This window comes from Astatotilapia calliptera, chromosome 23 (genome assembly GCF_964374335.1).
Source record: "Astatotilapia calliptera chromosome 23, fAstCal68.1, whole genome shotgun sequence".
NCBI lineage: Eukaryota > Metazoa > Chordata > Actinopteri > Cichliformes > Cichlidae > Astatotilapia > Astatotilapia calliptera.
The window spans coordinates 22,396,960-22,421,755 of record NC_137443.1 but is presented as its reverse complement, the minus strand read 5'-3'; the positions used below and the strand labels follow the sequence as shown (position 1 = coordinate 22,421,755).

The following is a 24,796-nucleotide window of genomic DNA, read 5'->3' as shown; positions in this document are numbered from 1 at the left end:
TAAACTTCATTGATGCTTGTATAACAACACAGAATGGCACATCTTCTTTGTACAGTCTGTGGTTAATACATTTATGTAAAAATGATTGACTTGATGTCAGTCTGTGCTTTGGCACCACAAAATATCTTACAGTGCAGACTCTGAAAGTATCACTTTCACAAAGATTCTTTGGCATATTTGTTTCTCCCTGGGGATAGAAAGAAATCAGACACTTAGCCATAGATTGTATCGCCTCTCCAAACTATTTTGTGCTGAGGTTGCTTCTTTTCTCTGCTTTTGATCATTTCCTCTCTTCAGACGTCGCTCAAGCTGGCTCAAGATCCATTGTCTAGTGCAGAACAAGTGCATGCAGTGTCTTTTAACAGATAATAAACTAGGTCAGACTATGAAAGCCAAACTGCAGACAGAAGACGAACAATGGTAAAGAAACCTTTCAAAGTTTTCGGGAATCCACAGAGATCCCTGTCATAGACTACCCCCACACCCTCTCACCCCCCCAGGTCTGCAGTGGCAAATTTTACACATTGTAGTTCAGATTTGTCCCTTTTGCTCAACAATCAGTGACAGAGCCTGTCACTGTAAACATCATCATCATTAGCAATGGCTGTTCAGCTATGACATAATTTGTCACAGTGATTTAGCATCGATGTGACAGACCTGGAAGTTAGTTTTAGTAACTGCTCTAATCTTTTTCACAAGACAACCAAACCTGATGATGTCACAGGGAAGTGACACATTTATAACAAAAACATTATTGAATGCAAAATAAATATGCTAAGCTCAGTGCAAGGATGTTTTGATGCTCTAAAATCTTCTTCCATTGGGAAATAAAAGTCTGAGAAATCAGAATCAGAATCAGAATACTTTATTGATCCCTGGGGGAAATTATTTTTTGTTACAGTGCTCCATTTTAAACCAACATTAAGACAAGACAGACAATACGCTAACTAAGAATAGTACAATAATGAATAAATGAAGACATAAAAAAGCAAAAGTGAGTGGTGGAGGTTCTGAGGCCCAGGCTGTAGTGGGCGGTTGTTCTGCCATGAGTTTCTTAAGAGTATGACATGTACATACATCTCTTTCTCTACTGCACACATGACCTATTTTTCTCTCTTACTGCTGCTATAGGAGTTGGATGCAAACCAGCACTGCAGAGTTGGGAGTGTCCAAGCATGTGGAGGGTGACATCATTTGGCTGGAGGTTGTGTTTTTAATGCACACTACCTTTCTGTTCCTGACTGTGATTCAAGCGAGCATCTCCTCAGGTTATGACACATTCCCTTGATTCACAGAAACTGAGACTACAAGTTTAAATCAAACAAATTATTAAAATTAGTTTCCAATGTTGGAAATTTTTTTCTCAGGGAAGTCAAAGTACTGGTGCAGTTATAGCAGCCAGTTCAGACAACAGAGCAGCAGGAAATGAATCGTTACTTCCACACAAAATGACATGATCTGGACTCACAGAGACTTGAACTAAACTAAATGCATTTGAGGTCAAACATATTTATTGCTATAGGTTGGCCTAAAATCAAAGACAAAGTAGAAATAAGGCTAAACTTCGAGTCTAGATAAAATAATGGCAACCTGGAATAATTTGCATCAGCTTATAGGGAAATAAGTTTCATTTTTTTTGTCTAGTAGCCTCTGGAAACGTGCATGGCAATACCAAACTCTATCAAAAGAGGGTCAAAGTCAACTCTTGACCTCAAAAATGACAATTCAGTGTGTTACATCATTACATCACACAATCATGTAGTTTACCCAGCTGGTTTTTGACAGCAATTTGGCCGTCCATAAACACTCATGAGAAAAAGAACGTTTCCACAGGACTCTATGTTCTCATATAAAAACAATTCAGTAGCTTGTAGAACAACCTTGAGCAGCAATAATTTTAAACAACTTTGGTTCAATGAAGTAAGCAGGCATTCATTTATGCACAGGTTTCTTTAGGCCCTGCCAGAATATTTCAATCAGATTCAGTATGCTGTAGATTTGCTGCTGTGCTTGGGACCATTGTCCTCTTACATGACCCGGTTTAATCCAGACTTTAGCTGTCAGACAGATGGCCTCATATTTGACTTCATGATACATTGATATATAGAGGAGCTCATGGTCGACTCAATGGCTGCAAGGTGTCCAGGTCCTATGGCAGTAAAACAAGCCCAAATCATGACACCTCCACACCCCTATACACCCCTGCTTTCATTTAAAGCAGGGGTCTCAAACTCAAATGAGCCGTGGGCCACTTCTGGCACCGTCATCTCATTGTAGGGCCACTTTAGTGTCCAAATAGTACAAAAAAACAAACACGAAAACACCCACTAATATTTCCTAAAATGTGGTGTTTTTCTTTTTTTATTTAATTCGAAATATTGTGTAACAAGACAAAATTGCAAACATGAAGGCAATTTATTTCTCACTCTTAACTATCTGAAGCCTTTCAGTTTCATTTGTCATCCGCAAGTTAGTGCAGGGTCAACATTGCAATGAAATGTCTTTGATGAGCAGAAGACAGTCACTCAGCAGTATAGTACAGTAGTTTCATTGAACTACCAAATAAACAGCTCTTTCTGGCCAGACACGTGGCAGCACCTTTGCTACAATTTTGTTTGTATTTAACAAAATAAAAATGCAGGCATAAGCGTACACATTAGTTTTTGACTCCAAGTGAAAAAATTTTCTTTCCAAATAAATCTCTCACTGAACTAACACAGCCAATCCCTCAACATGTTTGCACTCTCGGCTCCGAACCGTGGTAAGGAGACCTCTGGCTAATACTTTGGGTTCCGTATCGGGCTCGTAGCCGGGAACTAGCTTTACTGTCTGGGTCAACTTTGCTAGCGAGAGACAGAAAGAGGCATTGAAAGGCTGCTCCAGCAGAACTTTATTGTTTTGTAGGAAAACACGAACACAGTGTAAAATCGAGTCTTAATAGCTTACTGGGCTCGTCAGGCACTCTTTTTGGCTGCAGTGGTTATTTTTATATTTACATGCTTCCATCTCCCGTTTCTGCTCGGTACCACCTCGTACTTTTCACTTTCCTTTTTCTCCCTCCTTCACGCTCACACACACACAGCGGGAGGGGAGGTCCCACGCGTTCTCCCTGCAGCAAGAACTACACCGCCCATGAGGCTACAGTCTTAAAGGGCCATGCCTGTAACATTCTGCCGTAGTATTAAAAAAATTTTTGTATAATAATTTTTTAAAAATATTTCTTCACATCAATCCGCGGGCCGCAAGTTTGAGACCCCTGATTTAAAGGATCATCAAAATCTAAGGCAATTTGGCAGTACAATATTATAGTAAAAAAATAACAAAAATTTTGTGTCTGCTGTCACTCCTGTACATCATCTTCAGTTTGTGTTCCTTGTGTTCCCATGTTAGTGTGTGGCTTCTTGTTAACCTTGCTATTCATACTGTTTGTACTTACCTCATTCTCCTGTCTCCTAGTCGCTTCACGGAAGCCATCTTGCAACCTCGCCATAGCCTTGCTCACCTAGACGCTGGTCTCCTTCATCCTGCTGCTGCCGGTAAAATCCTCTCAGTTACTACCACTCTCACCTGCCTGCCTACCTGTCCAACTGCTAGGAACCTTGGACTCACCCAGACCTCAGTCTCTCGCCTTCCCCTCCTGCTTCTCCACCTGCGAATGATGCCCTTGACCTGTGTTACGTTCTGGTCCCGGCAAGTAAATAAACGTAACAAATAGTTTGCCCCACTCACTTCCCACCCACGCACAAACCCCAACAACGACACCTTTTTTAAGTATTTAAGCAGCCATTTATTTACATCAGCAGTGAGCAATGCCAAAACAATAAACAAAACTCCCTATAAAACAATCCCTAGTCTTCCCTACACCAAAATAAAAAGAAGCCAAAACAAAAGACAAGTCACTTACCTAACTATCTAACGAAAAACAGGAGAAAACTTGTTCAACAAAAGAAAACGGCTTCTCACGCCTACTAGGCTGCGACAGTGAAAGTTATACAGCAAAGGAACAAAAAAGTGACCGCCACTGGTTAACTTATTTACAATTATTTACATGGCAAGGCTAGAGGTACACGTGAATACTCCAGCCTGCACTACAATGACACAACACACAACTCTGTGACCGAGTCAACGGGGTTCCAAACAGCACTCCCAGGTGACTGTCATCCGGACGTTAAGTACTGGAGGTGGTCCATCAATTATCCAGTCGGAAGGTGTGTAGAGACTCCACCCAGATACCTAGCAGCCACGCCCAGGTGTCCACCTCCTAGGAGAGAAAAAAGGAAAAATACTGCCACCATCCTCCGGTGGGAGGCACAACACCAACAAACACATCACTGGGTCATAACAGTTTCCCCCACCCAAAAAAAATCAAACATCCAACCCCACACAAAGATGTTTGATTTACGACCTAGAGAGGGCATCAGCCATAACATTCTCTAAGCTCTTATATATCGGATCTCAATGTTGAAATCCTGTAGGAGTAAGGACCAACGCATGAGGCGCTGGTTGCTGTTTTAGAAATGTTCTAGAAAAGAAACAGACTGGGTGGTCAATGCCATTTTCATCCTCCTGCACGAGCACTGCACCCGCCCCCAAAACACTGGCGTCCACCTCTGAATCCTTGGCCCCTCAGGAACCGCCCAGGGACACCAAAAGTCTCCAGATTGCGCTTTCGCTCCCCTGCCCACGTCAGTCTGAGCCCATTATCAGATGAGATGTTGTCAAAGAAAAACTTTGCTTTGTCATAGTAGCACTTTGGACCAAAATGATCCTCCCCTGAACTCAGCTGCAACCCCTCCTTTTCCCTTCCCTCAGAATTCCCATCTTTTAGATTCAGCCCCTCCTGTAACTTCTTCTCAAGCGCCTCCTTAATGAATTGCGCGTTGGAGGAATCAAAATCAAAGTCTGTGTCAAATTTAAGGGTGGGAGATGGAGCATTAGCCACCATCAGCTGGCCTCTTCTGCGGTCCCTATGCCGTCGAGGTCCTTGTCTTTTTCTAGCAGGTGGCCTGGTTTCAGCATTTTGCTGCTGACTGTCCTGAAAAGTGAATCTACTTGGGTCTGATTGCATGGTGGCTTCAGCGACCCTTGTGGTTTGAATATTTGTTCTTCTCGTCCCCTTGGGCTGCCTCCTATTCTGCTGCTGCTGTTGCTGGGATCCACTCGCACCTCTCCTCTGCCTAAATGTCTTTACACTGACGGTTTGAACAGCCTTTGATGTGGCACGATCGAAACCACTGTTATCTGTAAGTGGTATATCGACTACTTCTGGCGACGGAAAAACTGTGCCGCCAGCTAGATCGTTTCCCAAGATGATGTCAATACCTGCAACCGGTAACTGGGGTCGCACCCCAAGCTTAACCTCACCAGACAAAAACTGAGACGAAAGCTGCACCAAGTGTAAAGGAACCCGTATTACACACATCCTAACTCCCCAGGCTAACACATCCGCCCCACAACAGGATTGAGCTGAAAACGGTAAGACCCCCTCACGAATGAGCGACTGTTTCGCACCAGTGTCTCGCAAAATACTGACAGGAGTCCGCCGATCTTCTCCTATCAAGGAAACAAAGCCGTTTGACACAAACGGCTTAAACTCCTTATCTACTTTATCATTTTCGGGTGCCATCACCTCCCCCCAAGTAGGAGAGTTTGTCTGTAGAAGGTTTATTGGGGAAGGAGATGTACCCTCCCTGGTCATTTCTTTTCTCTTCAGAGCAGGGCAAACCGCAATAAGGTGTCCCTGCTCATGGCAAAAAAAACACACGCGGTTCTCAACGGATGAGGGGATGGCACGGCGGGTGCCCCTTGGAGACCATCGGGGCGGGCCACCGGAAGACGGAAAACTGTGAGCAGGAGCCGAAAACACCACTTTATGTGTCAACACAAACTCATCAGCCCGTATAGCAGCAGCGGCGAGAGTCGTAACCTTCTGTTCGTTTAAGTAGGTTACCACAGTGTCTGGTAGTTGATTTTTAAACTCTTCTAACGTCACCAACTCACGCAGGTCTTCCAAGGTTTTTACTTCTGTAGCATGACACCACTTATCAAACAGAGTTTTCTTTTCTCTGGCAAACTCCACATAGGTCTGGTTGGCGGATTTTTTCCCATCCCTAAATCTCTGCCTGTAAGCCTCTGGCACAAGCTCGTAAGCGCGCAGGACAGCAGCCTTCACCGTATCATAGTCAAAACTGTCCTCCAGAGAAAGAGCGGTGCATACCTCTTGAGCTTTCCCCACCAATCTACATTGGAGTAAAAGAGACCACACATCCTTTGGCCAGTGCAGCGCACCTGCGATACGTTCAAACACTGTGAAATACGAATCCACCTCAGTTTCCCGAAACGCCGGCACCATTTTGATGTGTTTACTCACATCAAAGCCACCACCTGGCATCGGGGCCGGTGGCTGCGGAGATGGCGACTGCGGGGATGATGACTCCGGGGAGGGTACCTGCGGGGATGGTGACTGCGGGGCTAACCGAGGTACAGGAGGACTGGCAGACACAGAGGCTCCCCTCTCTACCTCCAGAGCCCTGATCCTCAAGTGCATAGCGTCCACCTCCAACTGCTGTTTCTTTAGCTCCACCTCCTTAATGCGCAGCGTTAACCGCAGCTCCTCCACAGAAGGGCTAGGTGGAAAAGGGAGATTTTTCAGTGGGGCAGAAACACCAGCAACAGCCCCCAGCTCAACCCCCCCTGCAGGACCCGGCTCACCAAACAACCCCCTGTCCGTCAACTGGACACACAGGAGCTCCCTAAGCTCTTTCTTCTTCGCAGTCAACGGCACAGTCACATCAAAGAATTCAGCAACAAGCAAGAGGTCAGCCTTTTTACACCTGTCCAACTTCTCCGCAGACGGGCTCAGAGTGAAGTCCTCCAACTTAAACTCCATCCTAACACACACACACACACCCCCCACACAAGAAAAAACCGCCAACCAAGAAAACAAGCCACAAAAAGAACCACCAAAGGGACGAGCCCCCAATATGTTACGTTCTGGTCCCGGCAAGTAAATAAACGTAACAAATAGTTTGCCCCACTCACTTCCCACCCACGCACAAACCCCAACAACGACACCTTTTTTAAGTATTTAAGCAGCCATTTATTTACATCAGCAGTGAGCAATGCCAAAACAATAAACAAAACTCCCTATAAAACAATCCCTAGTCTTCCCTACACCAAAATAAAAAGAAGCCAAAACAAAAGACAAGTCACTTACCTAACTATCTAACGAAAAACAGGAGAAAACTTGTTCAACAAAAGAAAACGGCTTCTCACGCCTACTAGGCTGCGACAGTGAAAGTTATACAGCAAAGGAACAAAAAAGTGACCGCCACTGGTTAACTTATTTACAATTATTTACATGGCAAGGCTAGAGGTACACGTGAATACTCCAGCCTGCACTACAATGACACAACACACAACTCTGTGACCGAGTCAACGGGGTTCCAAACAGCACTCCCAGGTGACTGTCATCCGGACGTTAAGTACTGGAGGTGGTCCATCAATTATCCAGTCGGAAGGTGTGTAGAGACTCCACCCAGATACCTAGCAGCCACGCCCAGGTGTCCACCTCCTAGGAGAGAAAAAAGGAAAAATACCGCCACCATCCTCCGGTGGGAGGCACAACACCAACAAACACATCACTGGGTCATAACACCTGCCATAGTTTCCCCCATCAAGTTCCTGCAACGAGCCATCATAGTGTCCCATCACATGTTATTTGTCATTTCCCTCTTAGCTCTGAGTCTCATATTTGTCTTTCAAACATTTGTTTCGGTTTTTCACTATGGGGAACACTCTCTCAGCGTTGTCCTCAGAAGCCTCTATGTCATTACTCCAGCCAGCATTGGCTGGCAGTCGTAATGCTTGCGTCAGAGAGGGACCACCCTCCTCCCTATAAATGGTTGTGACGCAGCGTCACCGGTCATTCAATTTCCTCTTCTCACTTCTCAGAAACCTCATCTCTCCTGACTGTCAACGTGAGTGCTAGCTTAACTGTCCACGTGAGCAAGCTAACACCTTGGTCGCTAGCACGGCTATCGGTTTCCAGTCGCCTGCTCTTCACCACAGAGTGGAGAGTGTGTTAGCTGGCACCACACACCTAGCACAACAGCTAGCTGACCAAGCTAACTGTCTTTGCTTCACACGGTCACCAAGCCAAGTAGCACAAGCGCTAGTCACCACACTAGCTAGGTCATACTAGCTCACTATAGCTAACTGACCGATTTAAAAAAATAAAATAAAATAAAATCAGCATTAGCTGTCCAGCCATTCCAAGCTACCTACACCAAGCTTCCTTAATATGGCAGACTGCAAACCACTGCCCAGAATTTGCCCATGCAGTTACAAAATTTCAGCTTCAGATACACATGATGCTTGTGTGATGGGCCTCGGGCTGAAACACACCCATGCGGCTATTTCCACACCGGATTCATGTGAACCCGGTGTGCGAAGGCTTTACCCTGAAAAGCCTTCGTCGAAGGCTAGCCTGTCAGCCACACCAGGCACCAGCTGGGGCGAGATGGATATCGTCCTCCTGTTGGTGGACAATGCGGTCAGCTGCGAAGCCTTGAGGCAAAGCTGCCTGATTCCCTCGAGGTTAATGACGAGCTACTCAGCGAATCCTCTGAGGGAGCGTCGGAACATCACGTTTCGGACAAGGATGATGACGTTTTCTTTGCCCCCTCTGCTTGGAATTCTGCGACACAAGGGGCCGATTGTGATAACCCTGGGACACAGTCCCGCAGCATGGAGCTATTTGACATTGCAAAACGAGCAGCTGAAAAGCTGGCAATCCCATGGACCATGGTGACAACGGAGACCTCCACCTCACGATACCAGGGTAAAAGGCTCCCCAAAGCAAAGTGCTTGTTACTAAGCAGGTACTGCCGCTTTTCTCCGAATGCGTGGACGAGGTCACATGCTGCTGGGCAAAGCCATTTTCGTCACCCAACCCCGTGCAGGAAGCGGCGGCGTTTGACTGCGCTGGAATATAGAAGAAGGGCCTCTACCAAATGGTATCCCACAGTGAAGAATCTGGTGGCTTCTCATCTCCACCCAAACCAGAAACTTTCCCTGTCATCTGGTCATCTGCAGTCCTCCCTGGCTAACAAGGCATATAAATCGGTTGCCACTAGATCTGCGAAGTGTGTCAGCGATATTTATGCACTGTCAATATACAAACAGTGCACCCAATTCACGCGGGATAACTCTAGAGTCACACTCTGGCCAAATCTGGCCTTTGTGCCCAAAAATCCTTATCTCCAATGCACCCCATTTGAACTAGAAGCTTTTTTTCCCTCCTCCTTTCTCCTCCTCTGAAAAGGAGTGGCTACATACTCTCTGTCCAGTTAGGACTTTATGTACCTATATAGAGAGAACAAAGGCTTTCAGGAGGACGGATCAGCTGTTTGTTTCCTGGGCTAAACCACATGTAGCCTCTCATAGTTCATGTTTATAGTCCCTGCTCACTTCATAGCCTTAGCTCTGTTTACCTTGTGAACCTCGTCATAAATAAAGTTATTTTTTCATCACTTCCTGAGTCTCTGGTTGAATCTCTCATCTTGGGCTGCTGAGCCGTGACAAGTTTACAGCAAAGGTCTGAGAGGCAACCAGTCAACCATCTTGGAAGGAGTGCAGTTCTTCTCAGACAGATTGGGAAGATTTGCAACTAGTTGCACAATTACAAACACACTGCAGTCAGTCTGGGTCTTGCTTTTTTTGCGCTGTCATGAGTGTTTCTTTTTGCATAGTTATTTGCCTACAGAGAGTCTACAGATAGGGGTTTTCAAAGCTCAACTAAGCATATGTCAAATACTGATGGGCTGACAAGAGAGCCAGAACAGAGAAGGGAATATGCAGACCAGGTGTACCATTTACTTTGGGCACTACCTCCATCTGTCAACGGACAAAGCTCCATAACTCCACAAGGTCTACCAAAATACTGCCAATACAGAAGCATGTTCAGCTGAGCTCAACTCTGCAACATGTCTCTCTCCAGTAAACTGGTTATACTCTCATTATTTTCATGGTCTTACACTTGGTTACTCTTGTTTTAATGTCTTAACTATCTCTGAGTCTAAGTTGGACCCTGAATGTAAGCTTGTGATGTGCATTTCTGTGTAAATGGCAACAGATTAGGAATAGATTTGTGATTTTTTTCAAATTTATCACAGTTAAATGCCGTTATATCACAAACAGATTGAATGCAATTGCCAGCTTGATACCATACAATTGTAAAATGATTGACCGATAGTAAGCTGACTCTATTTTACCTCCTTTTTTCATTGATGTCTTGATGCACCAAAGTTGCTTTGAAAATGACAGCTGACCTTGATTGATTGCAGATCTGATCCTCGAATTCAAAGAGACCATTTCAAAGGGAAAGAGATTGGTAGATTATTGCACACAGTAAAATTAATTTTGGTCACACTGTGGTCTGCAGCCATGCTTTTCCCTAGCATGACTTTTCTGTTGTTTGGATAGCTGTCCACAATCTATTGGACTGCACAATACACAACTAAACAGTGCAGTATGTTTAGTGGGTCAAGCATTGAGTCCACGTGGATAAATGGTGTCTTTTTTGTTTATGTTTTTGAATTCTTTGCTCCTAAATCACCCTACCTCAAAGTTGAGAGCTGTTTACTGTAACTCTGCACCCACCAACTTACTGACCAGAAGTTATTTTGCCTGTTACAGCCACAAGTTGTTAAATTTCACTGTTTTCTGATTTCCACAATCCTGCCAGTCTCTTCCTGTGTGTGCCTGCCCTAAGAGTGCCGGTGTGGATAAAAATTTCACTAAGTCAGAACCGAGCATACCAAACTGAATTAAGACTAAAGTTGTAAGTACTAAAGCATGGCTTATCTGTGCCAATTAACCCCCACAAGCAAAGCATGTAGCTAACGGAACTTAGGCTCCTAAAGATTTGGGACTGAATCCTCAGCACATACAGCAATTTGGCCTAAACATTAACAGCACTGGAAATCTAAACCTTGCCCTTCTATGCAGAGCAGCTAAAGTCACCATCTGTGCATCACATGGCCAATATACATCAGCTGACTCAGAGCTAATTTATATAGAAAGACTAACCTTAACAGACACTGCACTCTGGTTCACAAACCCTAGATGCACTTGGACCACAAATCCTCTCCGTCTCACATCTGGAAACAAAAGAAAAAGTAGTGCAGACATATTAGCTCTGCCAATGTGTCTCTGGGTCATAGATCATCAATTTATGAATCATAGATGTGCAGCTGAGACTGAGAGTGAGCTTTGTGAGGAAGATCTTTGCAGTTGGAACCTGCGAAGCACAGACGTGCCTTTAAAGCTTCACAATCTGAATGGTGCTCTTTCTTTCCATGTCTGCACAGGTAGACGGTGTGGGCAACACCAAGATGACTTTTCGCCACAGGTGACGCCATTCGTCACCCGATACAGCATAAAGGTCAAGGGAAAAGACAAACAGGGGGTCTGGAGACCTGAGCAGAATTTGCAGACAAAGTTTCACAAAGAGGGGTAAGGGGAGGAGGGGGAAAGAGGAAGAATAAAGGTGTTTCAAAGGGCAGTTTCAGCTAAAAACATCTGGATTAATACAGCTATGGGACACATAACCTCAGTTTAAACACTAAGATCTAACAGGATGTTAACAAAGAGGAAAAATAAAGCTAAATAATCCAGAAAGTACATGCAGTAATAAGAAGAGGAACAAGAGGAAGAACATGACCGGGGTCAGAAGCATTAAATGAATTCATCTTGGTGTGTGCAGATAATCTGTTTACTTACAACACAAACATGCTCATCATCTGAAATCCTCAGGCATATATTGCTATCTGCCAAAACATCCAGTGAATTACGACCGTTCTGCACTCCGCGAGAGCTGACTACTTATCTCACTGTGGACACTGACCTTGCTGAGACATAAAATAAGGTCACCGTGAGTGCAGCTCGCCTTGATCTGGACACTTTGCAGCACACATTGCTGGAGAATTCGTCTGTTATTGTTAAGACAGGCATCTCGCAAATATTTAAAGCTACAGTGCCTTGGCCACAAAAACAGAGGCCGACTCGATATCTGAGGGGAATTATAAATGTGTTCCCGTTTCACATGCAACTTTTGGACGAGTCTGAGTTTTCTCTGAGAATAGAAGAGTGTTTGGGATCCTTCAAAGGCCAAATTCACCAGTTTATGAAAGCAAAGCAGGTGTAAAATGCTAAAACAGAGAAATTCCTTTAGATCAGGGATGTCAAATTCATGACACACACAGCCCACTTTGATGTGGACCGGGCCAGACTGGTGAAACTACACGATAAACCTATAGAAAAGGTTACACATAAGGTTCTGGTAGATCGTTGCACAGACTGTCCTCTAATTTTAAAATTTTAGAACAGAAAACTTTCATTAGAGAAAATGTCTTGCTTTGATGTAGTGTGGGTGGCAGTCGGGTCAGAGCTGTTGTTGACCCAACGTTTTGAGTATGGACTTTTTGTCAGTGTTTAGTTTTCCCGTGTATGTTTCCTGTTTTATTGTGATAGTCTTCTGTCACATATCCATTATGTGTAGTTTACTTCCTCCATTTTATTAGTTAGAGTTATTCCTGCCTGTTTCCTCTCCTTCCACTATCCTGTCTATTTAAGCCCTCAGTTTGTCTCTGTCATGTCATCGTCATCATCTCCTCCTGTGTGTACACGCACCCTGTCTATTCAGTCATTTGCCTTCATGCCAAGGAGCTCGAGCAACAAAACTGTGCATATTCCAAGATGGCCTGCTGAGTCCTGCTTTTGGATCCTATCTCTCTGTTTTCCACACACTTGACCGTGACTGAAAATAGAGTTAAAAGTTCAAAATGGGTCCACTAAACCTGTCAAGCCAGGCTGCTTCAGGCCCCCAGGCCTTATGTTTAACACCTCTGCTTTAGATTTTAAACGGACTTATTCATTTTTTCAAACTGACCATACCTAAATGGCAACTGTGCAGTGAGAAAGATAAGGTCTCATTCAATCGCCTACGGGAGCATCGTCTAGTGTCTGGCAGATCTGGAGACATGCCAGCACCCGCCCTGTGAAATCAGCATCTCAGCGCACGGACTTGACAAGTGCGCCTCCCTCTGATCCCCCCCCCCCCCCCCCCCCTTCCTCCTCCCCTCCACGCGTTGTTTGACATGCCCGTCGTTACAGGCTTCGCCTCTGGCAGTTTCTTTTTTAAAAGGCAAGCTCAAAGCCGCAGATTATACATTCTGCTCGCAATCTGCGCGGGCGAAGTAACCTACAGTGAGAGAGAGACACACACACACACAGAGAGAGAGAGAATCAGCGGGCTTTCTTTTTTTCCTTTTTTTATTTGAAGAGGAGCAGCCTGCGCGTAAACGGAACCGGGCATCACTTAAGGGAGATTTACGTGGTGTCTGGATAATTTCATTTGTTTGTTTGGCTCTTTTTTCAACTCTTGGTAACTCTGCGGGGTTTTAAGGAGGACGGCAGAGTGAGAGAGCACGCGAGTATCGGATACGCTGCCACTCACAAGTGAGCGCGCAGAGGCACCTGTGGATGCGACTCGCACCCGCCTGATGTTCGGACTGAGACCAGAGACATAGAAAGGATTCTCCGCAACGCTTAGCTGATACTCCTCTCCACCGACTCGTCACCACTCCACTCCATTCCAATCCACGCAGTTTCACTCCAGACCCGCACCCACCATGCGTATGCGCCTCTCCCTCCTGCTGGTTCCGCTGCTGACCATCGCCGGCTGCGACTCGTCCTACGTGCCGTGCGAGCCATGCGATCAGAAGGTGCTGTCCATGTGCCCGCCGGTGCCTGTGGGCTGTCAGCCGGTGAAGGAGCCCGGCTGCGGGTGCTGCATGACTTGCGCGCTCGAAGAGGGCCAGCCGTGCGGTGTGTACACAGGGCCATGCACGCGCGGGCTCCGCTGCCTGCCCAAGAACGGAGAGGAGAAGCCGCTGCACGCGCTCCTGCACGGCCGCGGGGTGTGCAGGAACGAGAAGTTGTACAAACTGCTGCATCCGTCAAAAGGTAGGCTTGTGAAGGGTTACCTGTGAAGGGAACATGGAGAGGCGGTTACTCTTAGTGCTGTGTGTGTTAGTTTAAAGATAAAGGGACAAATGGGAAATGTGGGTTACGCAGCAGTAACACTTCCATGTTCTCCGTGACAGCTCTGATAGTGTCATCGCGCGAATTCCTGCTTCACCCAAAGATCTGACGGTGCAAAGAAATAGTAAACAGCTGGAGAGAGATGTTACTCCTCCCTTGTCAGTGCAGGAATTTTGATGAAGCCCACAAGAGATGCACAAACTCCCTTTCAGAGAGCGAGAAGGATGAATAATCTCACTGCGCTTTCCGCTCTCCTGCAACTTTGTTTCTACTCAGTTTGCTTCTGAGGGGTTGATGGGAGTCTCCTCAGCACTTGAGCTGACCCCCGTGAACTCTTTGAGCAGTTGGTGTGTCCCGTGGTGATCAACTATAGGGCCCTTGTGGGTCTGCAAGTCTTAAATCAGCGGCGTCCCGTTTCTCCTCCCCTCCCTCTTCCAGTCAGACGAAATAAAAAGGGAGAAGATTACAGGTGGTTCTCAGCGGGGCTCCTCTGTGGCTCCAGCAGAGCTGCCTTAGCTTGCACTCACTGTCTTCAAGGTGTGAAATCATGTTTTGCCCACATACCTTCCTCTATGGTTACCTGTCTCTCTTTTTTTTTTTTTTTTGTCTTTAGACCTTTCTTCCTTTCTTTTGTCAGTTCGTCTACCACCTGTGCCTTGTCTCACACACCTGACCCACCTTTGTTTTTGTCCCAACACACAGCCTTCTTCTCCTCTTTCCCTGCCTGGCTGCTGTCCCTCTACATCTTTTCCAACCTATTCTTCTTCTTCTCCTTCTCTCCGCCACCTCATTCACTATCCCACCATCTCCACGATTCACCGTTTCCATTCTATCTCTTGCTCCGTTTTTCCTGCAGAGTTTCAATGGAAACATAAATATTCCTACTCTGTTTTAAACGCCAGCGGGCTGAGCAAGGAAAAAAAAAAGAACTTGAACTATTTTCTTGCTCTGTGATATTGGCATAAAGTCCAGTAACAAGAGGTGGAAAATGGGAAAAGAGCGTGAATCAAAATCTTACTTTTGAACTGAAGGTCAGCTTTGATCCTCAGCCAGAAATGTGTTATTTGCTGTTGTGCAGTATGATATACGATCGATACCAAGCAAAGACTGGGCCAATATTGCTGATACTAATACCGATACATTTAATTTGTAATAGCAGCTTATGTAGAAGAGTGCATTGAGAGAGAGAGCTGTGATTTTTACTTCCCACAATAAAACACACCTTTCAGCTTTTTATGTATCTTGATACTGTTTTTTTTTAAATCTAAATCTGCCTGTTATTTTAAATGTGTCATAAGCTATAAATAAAATACATGTGACATTTGTCAATAATTAATTTAATACAATTCAGTGAAAGACATACTGAAGATAGAGGATAGAAGCAAAGCATCGATCCTATCACTAGTATCAATCCAATACCAATACCAGCGTTGGTATCGATACTATGGATATCTGGATTGATCCGTTCACCTTTACTTATTTGCTCCCTCTCGTCAGTCTTTGTTAGTCCCGTCCTGATCTCCTCTTCTTCACGTCTATACACAGTCTTCTCCCTCCACTCCCTCCCCCTCTCTCCGGCTCGGCGCTGCAGGCAGGCCCCGGCTGTGCAGTGATTCAGCAGAATGCAGGCTGAGCGTGGGTTTCTGATCCCCCGTCTGTCTGTCCGGCAGTCAGCTTCATCATGAACTCCCCATCTCCTGCTGGGCGTTCTGTTGACACATAAATTAAACAAAAAAACCCACATGCACACCCATGAGCACATGCCCCATAGAGTAAAAACGCTTTGCAGACACCTGACAACCCTGGGCTGTGGATATGCGTACATATATGCATTCATAATAGGCATGTACAGCTATATTAATGCACAAGTGTTCGTGTGTGCAGTCTGACCATATTTTCCATATTTGCTGTTTGTCAGAGAGCAGAAAACCTGTGACATAAGCTGGCATTTAAGTTGTAACAACAGCTAAAAATAGGTAGAATCTAGTTTTTACATTTGAAAGGATGTCTAACAGTAACATCTGGACAGATGTGGCAAGGGAGAATACATGGAAAGATTAGATAGATGAAGATGAAGAAAATATTTTTTTAAGTCATTAATTCCTGCAGGGAGCTGCATAGCTCTCCAGGATCACGAAGAGGAAAAGAGGCAGGAAGAAAGGGGAAAAAAGTGAAAGATGTGATCAGTCAGCACACGTCAGATTAGACAAGCTTGGGGATTAGCAAGTGAAGACTTGATTGGACATACTGGCGCTGAGCTGCCTCAGATTTCCCTGGGGAAAGAGAGAGAAAAAAAACATTGTCAGCAGGAAACTAGGGGGAATCTCTTTTTTCCAAGAACCTGTCATTAAGGGGAATGGATGGATGACATCATCATCATGAGCTTCATCATCGTCAGTCATCGAGGTTTTAAGCATCATTTGCAACTACACAGTGACCTCAGTTCACCACGCAGTTAGCTTAGTAGCTTAGCGACCATGTCACTGGCAGAACTACAGAGGTTTATATGTGGAGTTTTCAATCTGCCAAAACGAAAGCGGAAACAAGTGCGTGACACAGCAGTGGAAATGGGCCAACGAGGGCTTAGGACACATGCAAAGTTAATGTATGTTTCAGGATAGAAACCCGATGAAATATCAGTTTATAGTGCTGTTTGGGGGGGAAAATAGCCACAGTCACTCACTCTGGCCTCAGTGCAGTCACTGCGGCTGAGGGTGGGGACAAGGGAGAGGGGCGAGTGCTGAGGTTTGTGCGACTCCCCAAAATTTAGCACAGAGCAGTGTTTTTGCACAGATGAAAGATACTTGTACATGAAGCTTTCTGTGGGGGTTGGTACCCAAAATGGGTTGCGGCTGTTTTTTGGTGGCTTGCCACATGACAAGGGTAATAGCATGTTTTCATGGCCATGGGTGCCAGGGTGAGACTAAATATCTCATTTAGGTCACTTGCTATAAAAGTTTTAAAACCCCTGGTCTACATATACCCCAAACTGGCAGCCTGACTTGCCATAAATGTAGCTTATGTTGTCCCGTATGTCAACACATCCAATCTGAATCTGGCTTGTAGCCACTAACTGTGCTAAATAAGCATTTAGCTGGGGCAAGTGAAATCATCACGTTGTGTTGTGACATTTCCAAATTGGAAACTGCTGCCTTGTGCCCTCTTGAGCTTTTTAATTTGGCAGTTCAAGAAGTTGCAAATCCAGGTTGGAAGTCATGGTGCTCTTAATTTTGACCCATCATGTCGAGCCATGTTCACACAGGACTAATATTACAGCTGTTGACTTGTTGGAATGATTACTACTGCTGTTTTTGTTTTGTTTTTCATCTTTAACGTGTAAGCATCCAGTGGAAATGGCCCACCATTACTGACTGCAGATGAAATGTTGAACAGTAGTCCTGTGTGACTCAAATTTTTGCAGTAAAGGAAGCCATGTTTAACAGAGACATGCTTTACAGTTGTTGGGCTGCAAATCTGTTTGTTTGGTTCCCAAACTGTGGGGTGTAGAGTAGGGCTGCACGATTAATCGTTAGAAAATCGCGATCTCAATTCATATTTATGTGCGATCTCATTTCCAAATGACAATGATTTAAAAAAAAAAAAAAAAAAAAGATGACGACGATTGTACCGCATTTTGATCCGGGACGTAATCTGCATGAAAACAAGCGCTCACTCTTCCTGCTCAACAAATGACAAGGGCGGAGCCTTATACCACGTGATACAGAAGCTGGCTGCTAAAATTGGCAGAGACATTACGGAGGCTATTACTTATCACCTGACCAAAGATATGGCTCCCATCAACACTGTGCAAAACGAGGGATTTAGGAAAATGATCAACACCCTAGACAAACGCTACACAGTGCCGTCCCGCAACTATTTTTCTATTGTTGCACTACCTGCTCTATACACGCAGTGTCGAGCAACGGTGGAGACAGAATTTCAAGCAGTACAACATTTTGTGAGACATTTGTTGTTTTTATGTTTATTTATTGTTTTTATGTTCAGTCTCAACTGTTACGAAGTTAGCGAATACGAATAAGCGCAATAAATATTTATATTGGAAAAGAAAATCGTGAGAGAATCGTAATCTCAATTCTAAGCAAAAAAATCGTGATTCTCATTTTATGCAAAATCGTGCAGCCCTAGTGTAAAGGATCAGCATTAAAAAGGTTTAGTTAAACTTTTTTTTATTGAAAGCATCATGCTGGCATTTATTTGACACTTACTGACATTTATAACAGCTGATAAAATTAAAAATTAAAATGTAAAGAAGAAACACGAGAATTGCCATTCAACCACTTCATAAGTCACTTTCCACTGACTGTGTACTGTTTTTCAGGTTAGCTAACACCTCATCTATTCATACCAATAAATCATAAAAAGACTTTTTATTTTGAGTGCATAAATGTGTTCATACTCAAGGGTTCAATGAGTAACCAAATGATTAATGTCTGCTCATGGTGAAAAATTTGAACATCAAGAGCAAACACAAATGATTAATGCTTGCTAGGTTTCTGACACAGGCAGATATGTTACATGTGTAAGAACATTGTTTGATGTTTGTGATATATATTCACTCTTTGCCAATCTAACTATATCTGTATTTATAAAAGTTGATTGATGAAAGTAAAGAAAAGATGGAAGAAATACCCTTCAACTATGTTATGAGTGTTGATGTTGTGCAGTGTGTCCACCAGAGGGCACTATGCAACTTCCCGATTGGCATAACGTGTTTTTGAAACGCACAACCAGCTGATCTGAGTAGAACAAAGTCTAAAAACAGTCATCCTCAACTTGCCATGATAAGATTATTTTTAAACTACATTGTGTCATTATCTTATTAATGACTCACTTAGCATTTCTATAGGGAAATTGTGCATGCTTTCTGTACCTGAAAGAAAAAAAATATTGGCCGACATATAGGATATTTACATCACCAAATATTGATATTGTTACCTGTCTTAAAATCCTGTATACTGGTGGGACTCTACCAGTTACTATACTAAAAGTGAGTTGGGAAACTCAGAACTTTTTTCAGCTCCTAAAGCAGGACATGCCAGAAAAAGATTGAGTATTTCTGCTTTATTAGCCCTTGGAGAAACACGCATCTGTACATGCCCAAGCATGGTGCAATACACTTTTTGGTTCAGTGCAAAAACTGTTAGTTTTATTGTGCTAAATTACATTCTTCAGTGTTATGTTGTTGGCAGTAATAATGCTCCAACAGACTCTGAAATCCAGCAACAACAGGTTTTTAAGGCTTTCGAAATTTTCCAAAAATAGCAAATGTTTTATACCAAAGGAACACATGGGGCCATAGCCGCAATGCATTTTGGTGTAAATAACACTTTTTTTCCCCAGAAAACTAATACCTATGGGCCGACTAAAACGATCTACCTCTTTTGTGTCTTGTTGCCTCCCAAATAGGTGGACAGCCTCATGATGACATGCTACGTGTCCCAGTCCCACCACAAACAAAGGTGCCCTTATATGGAGATCACATTAGCAGTCGCAAGGCTCAGGCCATGAAGCAGGCCAAGGACCGTAAGAAGCAGCTGGCCAAGCTTGGGCCTGCCAGCAACTTGGCTCCACTCAGCATAGATAAACTGGATCCTCATTTTGTAAGTGATGTAGAGATTACAAAGATGCATACCAAGGTAAATAAAATTAGAAAAGAAAAAAAAAAACACTGACTGTTGGTTTTTTGCAAGATTTTGAGCAATTTTTTATTTTTAGTTTTTTTTCCCTCTGAATGAACAAACTTTGGCTCTACAAAATCAGATATTGCATACCACTGCATGTGGCTTCTTAAATTTTCCAGATAATTTTTAACCAGAATTGAAATATTTTGCATGTATATGCATTGTAATCAAGCAGACATTTAGATTTATGTTCTGTGTGACTCTAGGGCCCCTGCAGAAGAAAACTAGATAATCTCATCCAGGCCATGAAGGACACGTCTCAGGTCTTTGCTCTCTCACTGTATGTTCCCAACTGTGACAAGAAGGGCTTCTTCAAGCGCAAACAGGTACAAATGTATCAAAAAGTTAGAGTGCACTGCTACTTTGATATCTGACAGTCTAACAAAGTCAAAATGCCACAACAAATGATTGGAAAACAAGTTCTTTATTCCAGTCTTGCTTTCTTTACCCACAGTGCAAGCCATCTCGCGGTCGCAAAAGGGGGATCTGCTGGTGCGTAGACCGGTTTGGCGTCAAGATCCCCGGCATCAACTACGCTGGAGGAGAACTGCAGTGCAAAGATCTCGACAACAACAGCAATGAATGAGGGCAAACCGGTTGTACTCATTGAGCCCTATTTTTTTTTTCGTAAAGCCTGCCAATCAAGCTAGCACACTTTATGACTGACAATCAGGAAAATATGGCACAAATGGTTTTATACTGTATATGTTCAGGTGTGATGGATTCTATCATCTTTAATTTTTTTTTTTTTTTTTTTTTTTTTGTAATTTTGTAAAGGGAGCCAAATCAAAAAGCTTGCTTAAGTGAATCTGCACATGTAAAGCTCTATTCTGGCTTCCCACTGACTGTGTACTATTTTTGAGGTTAGCTAACACCTCATCTCTTCATAACCATAGATCATATAGAGACAGTATGTTGTGTGCTACGACTATTATAGAATTTATTCCAAAAAAAGACAAGACATATTTTAAATGTGGCTAAATATCAATATTTTTTTATATCTATATATTTGCAATGGTGATGATAAATATGCTAGGTGGCTAAGTGGGAATATCGTCTAGTACTCACTGTGTCACAAATCAAGTACTTCCATAACTTCCATTGTTATTTTGAGTGCTAAATTAAGGGTTCTATAAGTACCCAATGGTTAATGTCTGATCATGCTTAAAAATTTGAGCATACAGGGGGAAATACAAATAACTAATGCTAGTTAGGTTGCTAACACAGGTAATTTTTTTGCTTTTTTTTCAGGTACTAATTTATATGAGCTATTTGCCTATCCGGTCGTTAAGTCTGACGTCACTAGCCGTGTCTGGGCCTAAACTCCGCTGCAGGTCCATATATCAAACGATCACTATGGCATTACTGAGAGTTGAAAAACTGTCTAAAGTCTTTCATCTTTAATAAAATGATCAGCGTTCTGCTCTACCAGGTGTAACAATTCAGTTTAACATCCAGGCATCCATGAAAACGGAATTTATGACATTTAACGGAGTTAGAAGTTAGCAGGAAGTTAGCTTGCTAGCTTCGATCTAAATACAATATAGCATGTCCTGACTGCGGGGTTTTGGAAACAAATTAAAACGTACAGCTCTGTTATCACTTCCAACATAAATGAAGACAGAAAACTAAACAGCAGTGACGTTTGTAGGGTTACTGAAGTTTGGCTAGCTGGTATATAATGATGTGCTACGTGACCGCTAGCGACATAGCTATGTTAGCATAATATAAACAAGCTAACTTTTTTTCCACTCGATAAAAGTTAATGTGAGTCTTCTCGGTGGTCAGGAACAAATGTAATCGCATGGCAGGATGCTGTAAAAGGACTTCAGCCAGGAGAACAACTGGGATAATCCATCCACAATACAAGGTTAGTCATTCATATATTGCTGCATTGGCTGGGCTGTAGTTACATCCTAAGGTTTTAAAAACTGAGCGTAAATAAATGATTAGCGGTAATAAAAGCCAAGGGAGGTCAACAGTGATCACTGACTGTTTTAGGAGCTTTTTGAGATTAAATAGAAGAAAATACATAACATTAAACATGTTAAAAACACAAAAGCCATATTAAACGCAGACTACTTTAGGCCCGGAAGTAGGATTCGTCACGTCATCACTTAATGACCGGATAAAATCAAAATTTATGGCATAAAAATACATTTAAATTTAAATAGGTGAAGCAGAGATGGGAGAATCTGAATGTAAAGAAAATATCACCCTATACGTTGGCCAAATATTGGTATGGAGATCAGTCTTAAGACTCTTATATCCGCCACGCACTAATTTATCTGCATTTAATGTAGAAGAATATCTTCAGTGTTGAAAAATTTATTATTTTGTGGTCTAATGACTGATAACTTGTACATTTTCACAAATTCTACACTGTGTAAATGAATGCAGAGTGTAAGTGCAGATAATGTACAACATGGAAGTGTCTTAAAGGATGTATACACATTGTGACACAGTGACTAAGTTGGCTGTAGGTGTCCACTGTCACTTAAAAGGTGACAGTGGTTGATTCTGTTCATCTGGACGTAGCGTTTTCAGTGGGAGAAACGTTTCATCACTTCCAAGTAACTTCTTCAGTCTACTGGTACTTGTTAGGCATTTTTGTAGCTCAAAATAAGCTAACAGCGACTTTTTTCATTATAGTCATGCAGCTAATTTTATGATCAACATAGATTCAGAAATCAAAAGGTTTGCTATGAGAAGCTGACAAGCATTAATGAAGTTTGGCATTTTAGTAACACAGCACATTTATTTGGCTGAGACAATGAAAGTTATATGAGAAGATTAGTAGCATAGACTCGGATCATTGTTTTGTATATGATGCTAGAGGTAGCAGCTGGTTAGCTTGGCGGATCGAAAAAAGAAAAAAAAGGAAGTAAACCTGTGTCTCCAACGCTTTCTAATTAAACAAGTTATGTTTGTTGATTGCTTAATTTGTACAAAAACAAGGGTTTGCAATTTAGCAGAGGTAGGTTATGTGCCAGATTGTTATTGCGCTGGGACTAGTAATTTCCTCATCTCAACTGGTTGTCTCAAGCTAAGAAAAAGAAACCTATAAAATTCCATCCTAGTCAGCTAAGTCTATCTTTTTTTTTGTCCTCCAGTGCACTTGGACTAAACTTATTTGTGGCTGGTGCTATTCTCAGCCGAGCTTTGTATGCTTGTGAAACAGGATGTTCCAAGCAGGTTGCATTTTTGATAAATAAGCCCTTATGAGGAAGGACATTAGGTCCTGCCATCTTAACCCGTGAGTTTTCTTATTGTCAGATTTATGCACATTCTTAATTTTCTGTTATTGATGTTGGTGTAAGCTGAGACAGACCCATAGAACTTTCACTTTCCAGACAGCTGTTTCCACTGTTTGTAAATGTATGTATAAAGTATGTGTGCATGTTCCTGAGTGTGACTGTACGTGTGTGTGTATGTGTGTGTGTGCTAAGCGTACCATACCCTTGTAGTTCTCAGCTTCTCAAAAGCTCTGATTTCAGTTCACATGAGCAGTCTGCTCAAACTACTGTCTGCCAGACTCGGTGCTGTGCATTTCCCTTCACAGCTCGCACACAAATCATATGCAAAGGCCCCGCATTGATTATTTTTTCCATGTGAAGGGTCTTCACTGCCACCACACAGGCAAATGTGCTGGCCAATGGTGACTTGCTCTCAGGGTTCATCGAGTACTTCATTTTGCGAAGAGCAAGGTCGCTGAGTTTTTATGTAAATTCAAGTGCCTTCTGCCCCACGCCAGTTTGAATTTTGATTTGCATGTGGCTCCACAGAGCTGTTGGATGAGGGACAGATCAAGCCCAAAAGAGGAAAACAATTTTAGGTGTGGATGTGGTTTTCACTCTTCAGTCGGTTGCTGACAAAGACTATCGTGATCTTCCAGTCAAAGTGCTGCTATGACGACAGAGGAAAAGATTTATTCTATTGTCAAGCATTTGCCTAATTTGCTGTTTATTTTGTTGTGTAATCCTAATATTCAGTCAATGAAATATAGAAATGTCTCCTCGCTTTATCACGATGGTTGGGGAACACTGACAGCGGCACATCAGCCTGTTTTTCTCAGTGCAAGCCTCTGTCATGCTGTTGATTCAGGCACACGTGTAAACACAACAACACAGTAACACTCTGAACACTTTAATGTGAACATTATGGTGAAATATTTATCAGGTGTGTAATTGATGTACTCGTTTTTTTGTTTTTTGTAAAGGCTAATCACTATTTAAATAAAGTTCATGTACTCACAAAAACTGTACGTCTGCACTTTTGTCACGAGTATTTAATGAGGGGCCTCCATGGTTAACATGTTGAGTCAGTAGTTGTGTGTTTCGCGATTTGCTATCTCTGTGACCTTGATGCTGTTAAAGACAGCCCGTGAGTCTTCACGCAGGTGGCTTCCATCTGCTGTCAAAGCAGAACGGCTCTCTGTGACATCACTGAGTGGTTTTGGCTGCTATCTGTTGCAGCGAGAGCACTTATGAGATGACAAAGAGAAGTTAGCTTGTCTTCATCGGCTCTCTGCGAGATCTAGAATTCTGAGACCCTGAACAATTATTCTCTGTCATGTCTTAAAGACCTCACGCTAACATTTTATCCCAATAAAGTACTTCACTCTTAGACTGCAGGCTTACTCGTGGTTCCAAAAGTAGGATGGGAGTTTAAGACTTCAGCTATTAGGCCCCTCTCCTGTCAGGAGACAGACACCCTCTCTACTTTTAAGATTAAGCTTAAAACTTTCCTTTTTGATCAATCATATAGTTAGGGCTGGATCACATAACCCTAAGCCAACCTTTCGTTATTTTTTCTTTTTGGCAGCTAGAGGACCTCACATGATGCCATTAGGACCCTTTCTTCACTCCCCTGTCTTTCACTCCCCATTCATCTTATTACCTTCATTCCCCAACCACTCAGAGTGAACGCCTGCCTGTCCTAACATTTCTTCTTCCTACACTCTGTTGTTGGATGAACACAATTTAATC

The 24,796-nt window shown here is 43.2% G+C and overlaps 2 protein-coding genes and 1 long non-coding RNA gene across 4 annotated transcripts; 1 reads left to right on the top strand and 2 right to left on the bottom strand.

Moving 5' to 3' along the window:
* Nucleotides 1–2,873: 2,873 nt before the first annotated feature.
* On the bottom strand, nt 2,874–10,388 carry LOC145424339 (uncharacterized). The gene has a single exon (XM_080297587.1). The coding sequence runs from the start codon at nt 6,887–6,889 to the stop codon at nt 4,559–4,561; it is 2,331 nt and encodes a 776-aa protein (XP_080153713.1). The 5' UTR covers nt 6,890–10,388; the 3' UTR covers nt 2,874–4,558.
* Nucleotides 10,389–13,228: 2,840 nt separating this feature from the next.
* Nucleotides 13,229–20,766, top strand: igfbp5a (insulin-like growth factor binding protein 5a). Of its 2 annotated transcripts, none has more exons than XM_026160059.2 (4): nt 13,229–14,028; nt 19,534–19,763; nt 20,015–20,134; nt 20,263–20,762. In XM_026160059.2, the coding sequence occupies exons 1-4, from the start codon at nt 13,695–13,697 to the stop codon at nt 20,392–20,394; spliced, it is 816 nt and encodes a 271-aa protein (XP_026015844.2). In that variant the 5' UTR covers nt 13,229–13,694; the 3' UTR covers nt 20,395–20,762. The 2 variants fall into 2 exon arrangements, with proteins under 2 accessions (XP_026015844.2, XP_026015846.2); XM_026160061.2 differs by having other exon boundaries at nt 13,324–14,028; nt 19,534–19,727; nt 20,263–20,766.
* Nucleotides 13,318–15,767, bottom strand: LOC145424466 (uncharacterized). The gene is made up of 2 exons (XR_013905547.1): nt 15,577–15,767; nt 13,318–14,048 (listed from the first exon to the last, which is right to left on the bottom strand). It is a non-coding gene; the product is annotated as an uncharacterized LOC145424466 (long non-coding RNA).
* Nucleotides 20,767–24,796: the final 4,030 nt, after the last annotated feature.

Bases quoted from the DNA above. Each gene is read 5' to 3' on its own strand.
- LOC145424339 (XM_080297587.1), bottom strand. From the start codon at position 6,889: ATGGAGTTTAAGTTGGAGGACTTCACTCTGAGCCCGTCTGCGGAGAAG.
- igfbp5a (XM_026160059.2), top strand. From the start codon at position 13,695: ATGCGTATGCGCCTCTCCCTCCTGCTGGTTCCGCTGCTGACCATCGCC. The intron at 14,029-19,533 runs GTAGGCTTGTGA...CCTCCCAAATAG, and splicing joins ACTGCTGCATCCGTCAAAAG to GTGGACAGCCTCATGATGAC. The intron at 19,764-20,014 runs GTAAATAAAATT...GTGTGACTCTAG, and splicing joins TTACAAAGATGCATACCAAG to GGCCCCTGCAGAAGAAAACT.